The sequence below is a fragment of the Eleginops maclovinus genome, chromosome 8 (assembly GCF_036324505.1).
Source record: "Eleginops maclovinus isolate JMC-PN-2008 ecotype Puerto Natales chromosome 8, JC_Emac_rtc_rv5, whole genome shotgun sequence".
In the NCBI taxonomy this organism is placed as follows: Eukaryota; Metazoa; Chordata; class Actinopteri; order Perciformes; family Eleginopidae; genus Eleginops; species Eleginops maclovinus.
In genome coordinates, this window is record NC_086356.1 from 21,858,920 (window position 1) to 21,870,619 (window position 11,700).

General features: G+C 44.4%; 2 protein-coding genes across 5 annotated transcripts; one reads left to right on the forward strand and one right to left on the reverse strand.

Annotated features, from left to right (window-relative positions):
- The first annotated feature begins 394 nt into the window (after positions 1 to 394).
- Positions 395 to 5,421, forward strand: LOC134868255 (52 kDa repressor of the inhibitor of the protein kinase-like). 4 transcript variants are annotated; one of them, XR_010166267.1, is made up of 3 exons: positions 395 to 798; positions 4,979 to 5,090; positions 5,233 to 5,421. XR_010166267.1 is itself a non-coding variant. In XM_063889248.1 (2 exons), the coding sequence occupies exon 1, from the start codon at positions 2,118 to 2,120 to the stop codon at positions 4,593 to 4,595; it is 2,478 nt and encodes an 825-aa protein (XP_063745318.1). In that variant the 5' UTR covers positions 1,417 to 2,117; the 3' UTR covers positions 4,596 to 4,628; positions 4,979 to 5,421. The 4 variants fall into 4 exon arrangements, 1 of the variants encoding a protein (XP_063745318.1); XR_010166265.1 differs by lacking the exon at positions 395 to 798 and adding an exon at positions 1,417 to 4,628; XR_010166266.1 differs by having other exon boundaries at positions 4,979 to 5,421.
- Positions 5,422 to 6,884: 1,463 nt separating this feature from the next.
- On the reverse strand, positions 6,885 to 11,500 carry LOC134868256 (uncharacterized). The gene is made up of 9 exons (XM_063889249.1): positions 10,809 to 11,500; positions 10,431 to 10,508; positions 9,871 to 9,976; positions 8,836 to 9,572; positions 8,519 to 8,702; positions 7,991 to 8,248; positions 7,719 to 7,890; positions 7,239 to 7,387; positions 6,885 to 7,122 (listed from the first exon to the last, which is right to left on the reverse strand). Exons 1-9 carry the CDS (start codon positions 11,187 to 11,189, stop codon positions 6,935 to 6,937), a joined length of 2,253 nt encoding a protein of 750 aa, XP_063745319.1. The 5' UTR covers positions 11,190 to 11,500; the 3' UTR covers positions 6,885 to 6,934.
- Positions 11,501 to 11,700: the final 200 nt, after the last annotated feature.

Here is an 11,700-nt window from a genome sequence, read left to right on the forward strand (position 1 = left end):
CTATTAGTCAGTCACATGACCTATGACGTACACTCCGGAACGGCTCCTTGGTCAAGACACTATCCCACCTGTCACTCACGACTATCCTGACACCTGTCAACAACATGGATTCTGACAACTCCGATTCATCCTCGGATCCTGACACATTTTTCGAAGTGGCAGAGTCCGACCCAATGCTGGAGGACAATGTGAGGGGCGTTATGCCCTATAGATACGAGCCATACTTGGATGAGTTGGAGCCACAGGGTTCTACGGAAAGTTCGGATGGCGAGGCAGAAGGCGCTGTTGGTGGTGCTGCTGTGGCAGACGGTCGGATGCCTATGGATTTTCAGGCCCGTAGCCAGGGGGGATCGAAGGGTTCGTTCGATCCCCCTCCCGCACTCGACCCCCCCCCCCCCCTCCCCCCATACACAGACACGCCCCTCAAGATATGTGGGCTATTCAATGAATGAATTGTTCATCTCCGGTGAATATACATGATTCAAATCTAAATTTACAATATCAAAATCCAGACTAATAAAAAAGAAAAGTAGACTCAGAGAAGTGACGAGTAAGAAAAATGGTTAATATTTCTGTTTACACATTTTGTTCAGACTGTTTTACACCAATCCAGTCGGTGGCGGTAATGCCCCCATTTCTGTTGGTAGCTAGCCTAATCGCCTATTACATAGGAACAAAGAAGAATCAGAAGAATAGCGAAAATGGGTAAAAAAGAAGACAAGGAACGTAAACGAAAGAAGTCGGCGGCAACATTGTCCCAAAACATTGGTGACTTATTCCAGAAAAGGACCAAAATCGGTAAGCTGCTGAGTGCAGGGCTTCTATTTCTTTACTACTTACACTGGCGTAAAGTATACCCCCGCAGCCCCCGCGAGGCGGGGGGGCCCCGGCCCCCCTCATATGAGAACGGGCCCCCTACCTCTATACCCCAAAGCGGCCGCCGACAGCATGTTAGATTTCTACTAGAGCGGCCGCGGCCGGCCGCAATTTTGAAAGACACTACATGAAATAATACTGCGCCAGTGGATACATGAACAACTTACTTTTATTTTGAAACATTATTTTGAGTAGGCTAGTAGTAAGGAGGCCGTGGCAGGTGGCGGTGGGGGGCCCCAGTCTAAGTACCTGCAGGGGGGCCCCAAGTGCTTGTGTTACGCCAGTGACTACTTAGCTGCTAGACCTAGCTGCATCTGAACACTCACTGACCTAGGCTACTTGTCAGTGGTTGCCTAGCTCCATTAGGCTATATGCTAGCCCCATCCCTCGCCGAACACAGAAAATACCACTGTCAATTTTGTAGGAAACATAGCTAACGTAACAGTAACTATTTTCGGGATTGTTAAAAGTGTATTGCTTGGCGTGTTAACGTGACTTCGGTGCTTCAATGTCTCCCCCCCTCCATCTTGTTATGCTTGTGCTCTGCAAGTGCCACATAGCTGACAGTTCCCCCCGTCTGTTTTAGACTAGTGTCTGTCTCCTGAGTCTACTGTCTTGACGCAGAGTGTTACCATTTTGTGCTCGCGGCTTCAGATGTCTATGACAGAACTTATTATGTGCAGTTTCGACCTCGGTCTCTATTGGTGCCTCTCCACCTTTTCCTGAAAGTGAAACGGATTTTATGAGGGGTTCCCCCCACACTAAAGCCAAATTATTTTATGCCCATTAGTTGATTTTTAAGAAATGTAAGTGACAATAACATTCAGTAACTCACTTTGCAATGCTGATGATCAAGCTAGGCTGTATTTTACTGTCACCATGCCTGTTGCTCCAGCTAGGCTGTATTTTACTGTCACCATGCCTGTTGCTCCTAAGGCCATAGTAAATAAAATACAGTATAGAGGTGTAAAAAAAAAAGGGGGTTAAACATGGATAGGGTGTATGTGAGTCAATCAGTGTAGTTTCCCTGCACCTGATGTTTGTGTTTCAGGTGCAGATGTTTGTTGTCAGACGTTTGTTGTGTGTGCTTTTTGTTAAAACCGTTTTATGACAAATGCAATATATCTGCTTGATGAAATTACCCAAACCCTCACAATTCTATGTGCACAATAGAAAATAAAATAATTCAGAGAATAAAATTATTATTATGTCTGGTTTGAAATACTCTAAAATTGACTTAAATGTCTTTCTTTTGCTGTATTTATTTAGTGAGTCAGCATGTGGAGGGTGAGCTACCAGCAGCTAGTAGTAGCAGCAATGAAACAGCCTTGCCAGGTAACAGTGCAGTGGAAGAGCAGAGAGATGCAGCAGCTCCTGAAGTGGCTGAGGATGTGAGAGTGAGACAGGCAGCAGAATGTGAGGTAGCCCAGCCGAGCTCTGTACTTGACAGTGACCTTGGCTTCTTCATAGATGCAACCAAATCTATTGAGGAAATAGCACAGGCTGTGTGTCAGATGTCTGATGGCCAAAAGTACAATTTGGTGAAAAACCACGTCAGACCTTCGAAACATTTCATTTTCCCAACTACATTTATTGGTGGGTGCAACAGGGCATTCAGGTATGATTGGTTTGAGGAGCATGGATGGTGGCTGGTTTACAGCATGAAACTCGATGGCGCTTTCTGCATATGCTGTGCTCTCTTTCTCAATGCCACAGAGAGGAAACAGTCAACTTCACTGATAAATGCGCCCTTCAGTAAATGGCATAAGAAAACGAAGATAATTGGAAGCCACCAATCGAAAGCAAACCATTTAGTGGCATTTGAAAGAGCAAAACTGTTTCGACAGTCACATGAAAACCCCAATACCCGGATATCAGTCCGTATGGACAGTGCAAAGGAGACCAACATCAAAGAGAACAGGCACATTCTCAAGTGCGTTGCAGAGGCTGTTCTCTACTGTGGCCGTCAATGCATTGCACTGAGAGGATCAGCTGAGCAGCAGCATTGTAGTGGCAATCCTGGGAATTTCTTGGCCCTATTGAAACTGCTTTCAAATCACGATGAAAAGCTGAAGCAGCATTTGGAGAAACCAAAGCTAAAAAATGCCACATATCTATCACCTCAAAGCCAAAATGAAATGATTGATGTAATAGGGAAGCACATGATTCAGGCCAAGATCGTGGAAGAGGTCAGGCATGCTCAGATGTACACAGTCCTAGCTGATGAGGTCACATCCCATAATGAAGAGCTGATGCCAATGTGTGTTCGCTTCGTGGACAAAGACTTAAATATCAGAGAGGAGTTGCTTGAGATTTGTACTTTGCCACGGATCACAGGTCGCCACATTGCAAGCGCGATCAAAGATGTGCTGAGTCATCTAAGCATAGAGATTGCTGACTGTCGAGGCCAGGGGTACGATGGCGCCAGCAATATGAGCAGCGAAAATGTTGGCGTTCAAGCTTTGATAAAAAAGGATGCGCCTAAGGCAGTTTATATGCACTGCAATGGGCATTGCTTGAACCTTGTCATTGCACGCTCTTGTGCTCTTCCAGTTGTGCGCAACATGATTGATAAGATGAAGTACATCGTCATGTTCTTCACCTGCAGCCCGAAGAGGGAACACCTTCTCAAGGAGGTTGTAGATAAGGAGGCACATTCTACCGGAAAGCGGAAGCCCCTGATTGACCTCAGCCGCACAAGATGGGCAGCACGGCATGATGCCTACAGTCACTTCTACAGTGCCTTTGTCTTCATTATTAAGGCTCTGGAAGTCATGGCACAGGGTCTCCATACAGAGGAGTACAGTGAAGATGTCACCAGTGGATGGGAGGGCAAGTACAAAGCAGAGGCCTATGGTCTCTTGAGTGGGCTACAAAACTTTGGATTCATCCTCACATTCCTCACCGTATACCAAGTTTTATCCCACCTGGCGGGCATCACGGTGAAACTGCAAAGCACCTCACTCGACATCATCGAGGCATTTAGCATGGTTGATGAGGTGAAGTCTGTCTACAAGGAGCTCCGCGAGACCATCGACGACGACTTCAATCAAATCTACGAACAAGCAGTTAGGATGGCTGCTCAGGTCAACGTGGAACCAACCCAGCCGAGAGCAGCTGGAAGGCAGAAACACAGGGAAAATGTACCCGCTGAAGGAGTGAAGGAGTACTATCTCCGGAACATGACGATACCCTTCTTAGACCATGTCATTTCAGAGTTTGAGTCCAGATTTAGTCCCCTCTCTGTGACCGCATCAAGGCTCATGGGCCTAATTCCATCTGTCCAGTGCAACTCAGATGTAACGGTGGACATCTCTGAAGCAGTCGCTCTGTACCAAGATGACTTGCCATCACCAGAGGTCATTGACCAGGAGCTGAAACGGTGGAAGTTGAAGTGGCAGGTCAAAGCATTACACCAAAGACCAAGCTCATGTGCCTCAGCTATCAAAGAGTGTGATGAGATGATGTATCCGAACATCTTCAAACTCCTGAAAATTGCATGCACCTTGCCAGTGACCTCCTGCGAATGTGAGAGGTCTGCCAGTGTTCTCCGGAGACTCAACACATTCATGCGGAGCAGCATGGGAGAGGACCGCATGTCATCCTTGGCTCTCATCCATACCCACTACGACATGGCTCTGGATCTGGATGAAGCTGTCGATCTATACTCAAAAATGCACCCAAGACGATTGGAGCTGATGAGCGTTCTGATGCAATAGAAGCCATAGAAGAAGAAGAGGGAGACATGGGGGGTGGGTCATTTCACGTGAAATCAGACACTTTGGGGCCCAACCGACACAGATTTTAATCAAACTTTGTGTGCCTTCTTAGTGGTAAGGTAGAACCCCAGAACTGCATTTGCATGAATCTGGCACTAATATAAGGGAGAAATGGACTAAGAATGTTTTAAGTAAGAGGGTAGGGCACTACACATTCAACCTTGATTATGTCAATTTCAATTACAAAGAGATGGTTTTGATGCTGTTTGAAAGCTCTTTTCTGGAACACTTCAATTTATATCATTATTAATTCATGTTTAAGTTTTAATGACCATACCGATAGTGTACTTCATGAAGTAATTCTTATCTATTTATGTCAACAGTGGAGAGATAGACAATAAAGGACAGCAACAACAGACAGACAGAACAACAACAGAGACAGACAATGGAGGGCAGCAACAGACAGGCAATGGAAGAAAGCAACAGACAACTGAGGTGAGCAACAGAGACAGACAATCACAGATGTAGGAAGTTTGAGTAACACTTACATTTATATCAAATTCTTCATTCTTGTTAAAGTTTTAATGACTATAGAGATAGCTCAATTGAAGCAATTCATGTCCATTTATGTTAACAGTGGGGAGCAACAGACAAAAAATGAAGGACAGCAACAACAGACTCACAACAAACTTGACGATGAATAAAATATGTCTAAATTAAAAGATTTGAAGTGTGCTGGTGTATTTAGGGGGCATTGGAGTAGGGAGCCAAATGAAGTCCACTTTCGGGGGGAAAAGATCCCCCCCCACCACAATGCTGGCTACGGGCCTGATTTTGGCAGACTACAGCACGTGGAATGGTAACTTCCTTCTTGTTCACTTTTCTGACAATGAACACTCCGTAAGATATTGTACTTTGTAATATCCACCACAACCAGCGTTTGCACCAGCGAGCATGTGTGTGTGCAGTCTGCCTCCTCACCTCCCAGAATTAGCCAAATAGTCACCATTACTAGCCTACAGATCGCAAAGGGCCATTGTTGTTTCCCGGTGCTTGTCATAGTCTTAATCTTTATTTAGTTATGTTATTTTTTTTGAGAGCGATGAAAATACCAATTAGGTCTACTATATTAGTTTGCCCTGCGTCATACTCATACAGTAGCCTATGCTATAACCCAGTAGTAGCCTATGCTATAACCTAGCTCCTGACCAGTGGCCATCCTTCCGCGATTAGGCTAGTTCTACGTCGGCTTTTCACGCGAATCAACCCATGACATTGACACTTTGTAAAGTTCTGTGACAATTGTAAGATTGTTTCAAGCCCCTTGCCTTTATCTGTTATATTTTAGGTGTTCTTGTGGGAGATGTGAGCCAATGCCACTGGTAGTGGAGTCGGTGTGCTGCCGCGAACAGTCAAGAGTGTGCGAGAGGAGAGAGGAGGAGGGAGCAGACACCCGCTGCATCACAGAACATTCTGGCTTTGAGCCAGTTTGTCTGAATCTGCATGTTCTGCGCACCGCACATTTCCACTATCGGCAAGAATACGGGGATGTAGAGGGAAACGAGTGAGTATACAATCCTATTGTAAAATCATTTGTATGGACTAGTAGGAATTGTATGATTTGATATCACCAATGACGTAAATGTATGCGTAAAACGAACTGTCATGTAGGTTACAGTAGGCCTAGGCCTACATCTAAAACACCTGTGTTTTTCTTCTGATTTTCTTTCAACTTTTAGGTGGAAGAGGTACACTGGATACAGACAGTTTGTGCGATGGTGCTACGAGTACCTGGGAAGACATGTCAGGGTCCCCATACCTTCCTGTGTGGTGTGGTGTATCCGGAGAACTTTTCCCTCCATTGATTACAGGGGGTTCCAGGACACCAACAGCCCGTGATGATACATGTATGCTGTTAACTTGTTAATTTTGTTTTTTTAGTTTAAATACATGAGTTTGTAAATACATGAAAATGAATGTCAATACATGATACCTCTGGCTTCACATGAATGTGTCTTCATTTTTACAACTTACAACAGCTTACAACAAATAGGCCTAGCAAATCAATTTACACCTTCACCATGGAAGGGTAGCTGATATTTTTGATCATACGGTGTCTAAGATGTGCTGTACTTCAGGGACAATGCAATACAAGCCCACATGGATAAGGGGGAAAACTGTAGCAACACAGACATACTACACACCCTGTAATGACACTTTTCAGAACACCAAGGTGAGGATGGAGCAGGAGGTTCCCAACACAGTAAATCAAAGCACTCACGGCAAAGATGAAATTAAGTTTGTGTTTATTCCATTCAGTCCGGTTCTCATGTGTACATTTAGGTGTTATTTGTAATGCTAAAGCGGGTCATATGTGCATTGACTGCTGCCCTCTTATCCGGCTTTTCGAATGATGCATTGAGTGGCTCTGTAACAGGGGACGGGTCTGGGATGTCAAAGTCATCACCGTTGTAGTCCTCACCTCGACACATGGCCTCCACCATCCGCATCAGCTCTTCAGCATAGCCTGTTGCAGAGGAATATGGGACAAGGTTCAAATTAATCCAACCATAGATATGACACACGACTATGTACATCTCAAAATACAAATCATATCTGCAATCAACTTTCTATTATGCTTACCAAAAGATGGCTCCTGTAAGACTTTCCTCACAATGTAGCCGCCCTTCTTATACTTTGGATACCGCAGGTTGAACATCATCTCGCCATCGTGTCTGCTCCGCTGCTCCCTGTTGGCATTCTCGTTGAAATGCAAAGCAGCCAGGATCCCTCTAAGAACAGAACACAAACAGAATAATCAGGAACAAGATGACCATTCTTAACAGCGAAACATAAACAAGTCAACCCAAAAGAGCCCATGTTACCCCTCTATTTATCAGGTTGCACTGCCTAACAGTGGCTGCCCAAACCAGGCACAAGGCCCTGACCCTTGCCTACAAAACCACTTCAGGACATGTACATTTCCTGTGCACTGCAAATGTTGCAAGCTGTGATTTTGTCCTCGATTGTAAGTCGCTCTGGATAAAAGCGTCTGGCAAGTGTAATGTAATAGAATGTAATAATGTCCTAAAAGAATGTTTCACGGAATATTTCTTTGATTACCTGCTCTCCATCCCTTTGTATGAAAAGTGGCACATCTTTGGCGCAAAGTGGGTAATCACGCTATGGAATGCTTCGAGGTAGGATGTCTGGTGTGACGGGGACAGGCGTTGTATATCTGCACACAGCCTCTTGTTCCGGATGATCTTCTCCACTTCAATAGACACCTTCGTATCTGAAGAACATTGTACAAAATACATGTAAATTATGCAACATGATGCAACATGATACTGTGATCACAATCTCTGTAAAATAAACATTAGGAGTATACTAACGACAACTCAGCCACGGTTTACGCTGTTCCCTGCCTTCCAGGACTCCGTGCGCACAAGAAGAGAACAGTCCCTCGAACCCGGTGTGCCTGTTGTGGATGTGATCGATGACTGATGTCCATTTGTCCACCACAAGTTGTCCACTGCCAGGAGGCGTCGAGACCACGGACCAGTACAGATGGTTTATAATACTTCCCACCCAGGGTTTGAGGTCCTGGCAACCTCTAGTTTGTCCAAGGCTCTGCAGCTTCTTCTTGACACCTGAGTAAACATGTGTAGATGAATAAATAAATAGAAATCTAATGTACTGCTTGAAGGTCTTGACTCCAAGGGCATAACTAAAACCCTTTTTAGATACATGAACAGCCTGTAATAGCCTGAAATAGGCCCTGTCCTCCACACACACAAGGATTTCACACATAAAATTTGTCCAAACCCAAAAAATCATATCTTTCAAAAAGGAATGTCAAGGTAGTGCTTCAAGTCTCTCTTAAAAATTACATTAAACAGGTTTAAACATGTTGCACTTACTCTTGGCTACATGCCATATGTCAAACTGGTGCGTGATGTCTGGATGGTCCTCTCTAATCATCATGTTGATGCCTATGTGTCTGTCTGTCACGAGAGTTCCGACATCCACAAAGCCCTGGACTTTCTCAAGGGATCGCTGCAGTCCCACTTTCTCCATGTGGTAGGACCCTCCAACCTCATTGCTCTAAAACATAAAAAGCAGGAGATTTTGATGAGCATAACATTGACTAGTATAAAATTGTCCTTACTACGACAGAAGAGTGTGTTTTCTATACTGGGCAGGACTCACATAGAGGCATAATACATCTGAAATGTACCTGTACAAGTTGTACGTCAATAACAGCTGTTTTCCGGAGCTCCATTGTTGAGTAGGTGCCGTACTTAGCGCAATGCCCTGGGGTGTCGGCACGCCCGTCACCACCACACACGATGGGTTCCCCTTCTGCCTGTAGCAGACAGAGCATGGCAAACTGCTGCTCGCCCCAAACTCGCTTCACAGCTTTGAAAAGCACCTGGTCCTGATGTCTGAAGAACGATCTTTCCGACATCACAGCAACGCCCAATCTGGATAGGACACGCAGCACCTTGGTGACAGTGGCCCCACTGAAGAGAATGGCAGCGGACAACAACACATTCCCAGCTGCTGTTCTGCCGAAGAAAGGTTGACTGTTCCATAGTCCTTGGTTCCCACATCCCCCGCACTGGATGGTGACCTGCAACTGTGTTCCTACTTCTTTACACTGCCAGGACAGTGACCTGCTCCCACAAAGTCCACAGCTGCACCATGTTGACAACAGCGTCACCAGGCATTCCCAGAACACAAGAAAAACGCTACCTGCTGGCGCCTCAGGTGGCGGCACTGGTGGAGTATTGTGTTCAGGACTCTCTTCAGCTGAATCATCAGAGGACGGCAGCTTGTAGTCGGGATCATCTGTCGACATGTTGTCATCTGAGTCAGAGCCACAAGAGGTTGAGTTGTCGGTGTTGTGAAAGCAAAAGCAGTCATCCTCAGTCTGAGTCCCAACAGTGACCATTGATGTAGTAGCCTGCACACCTGGGGAAAAAACAATGTTTAGTATATAGAAATCAGTGTCAGCTTGAAGGAAATCTTCATTCAATACACACAACTTTTTGTGAAGCTTGCTCGCACTAGTAAATTTGTAGATTGTAAAATAGTCTTTTCCTAAGACAGATAGTTTTTCCAACATTCTTGTGTAGATGTGAAAATAGATGTTTGACATAGAAAAGGATTGTCATTAGTGATGTATCTATCTACACAAGATGCAATGCTGAAAAGACCCGTTTCCCCGGACATCTGTTTGGCTAAAATACGTACATAAATGATAAAATACCTTTAGTCCGTCCCCTTCCTTTGAACTGCATAGCCACCGTCCTTGTTGGTGGCCTCAGACACACTTGAACGGAAAAGTCACTGTGCTGATCTTCTGTTGAATTCACCTGAATAAATAAGTAAGTAAATAAATAAATGTGTGTATACATATGTGTGTGTGTGTAAAAGTTAAAAAAAAAACTAAAAAATAGAGTTTCCTTCCAACACAGGTAACCTAGTAAAAAGTAGACCAGTGTATTTGTCTTACAATCAGCTGATTCTGCACTGGTTGAATTGAGTTTGTGGTGGGTCCTTGTTAGGTTTTTAGTGTTTTTCAGTAATGACAGTCCATCTATCTAGTTAGGTACAATGGAGTAAATGGTGTAACGGTTATGTTATATGTGCTACTGTTGTAATTACACCACAAAAGTACTTTTACTTTTAACACCTCTGGAGATGGTGAGGGTGAAGGTCTGAGAGAGGGGGCACTGGCACTTGATATACTGTAATGCTGTGTGTAGTTAGTCAAATAAAATCTTTAGTCAGTAACTTAGTTGACCTGAACGCTTTCCGAAAACTTACATCAGTAGATGGGTCCCCGTCAGGAAAGTCATCGCTTTCCTCTTCAGCAACATACTCAGACTGGCATTCCTGTAGTACCTGAAACATAAATAAATAAATCACAAGATTTAGCGTGAGTTGGAGGGGGAAAAAAACGCTACCGCAAACCTAAAACAAACACTTGAGACTTGACTTTTTGCTAACACTCTGAGGTGAACTTAGCTGAATAGCTAAAGCACTTAGCACTAGTAGCCAGCTGAGCTGAAGTGTTCAGAGCTAGCGCCAACTTCAACTATGAAGAACCACCGCAAGCTGTTTACACAGTGCCAAACACTCATTCCTTTGCATTTCATTTCCCTTCCATTATTAAAATATAGTCCAAAATAAGAAGGTACGTACCTCCAATCTCTGCCTTTTCTCCAGAGCATGAGACCTCCGGCTCTTGACGTCGCCGTTCGCCCCCGGGGCTAACCTCGAGCTTGTCCCTCGATGAAATATACGCGGAACCGAATTGGGCAGCAAAACCTTCTTCAGACGAACATCAATACCAAGCTGCTCCTTCAGAGCGGGGATCGAGTCGTAGCACTCCTCTTCAAAATGCGCTGAGCAAAGTACAGACGACGAGCTTGGCTTCCATACTGTTCCTTTCGGACCAGCTCTTGTCCTACAAACTTGTTGCGTCCAGAGTTCACACAAAGCAGGGTCTTTCGGAAACCGATGAAGGGTAAAACCGTTCTCCCTGGTGTTTGAACAATACGCTGCAACACACCGCTCAGGCATGTTCTCAACAAAAATATTAAGAACAAAACTTTAAAGATGCTAAAACTGCGAGTACGACTTACTGTGACTAGAAATGATCAAGGTCAAGGGTGGCAGCAGGTGCAATCAGGTCTAAAAGCGTTCCGGAGCATACGTCATCTTTATGTTGGAACGTTGTCAAGACACTGGCCTGTGGATTTCAGTGGCTTGCGTACAAATTTCGAAAATAACAGAGAACCGGGCATATTTATCACAATTATGTATTTCAAATCGAAAATAAAAGTTATTTTAGACTAAATAAAAAAAGGTAGTCTCTAGGTGTCATGAGGTCTTTAAACATGCTGCAGGTGCTGTGTGTGAGTCCTCACAAGTGCCGCCAAACAGTACACTTAACTAAAAGTTTGCTAAAACACTCAAACTTCTGCAAAACAACTACAAAGCAACACATTAGCACCATGGAATGATATTATAACCTTGTTTCACAGTTTAAGATTATATAAACACTGTAAACATCATTTAGAACAGAAATCTA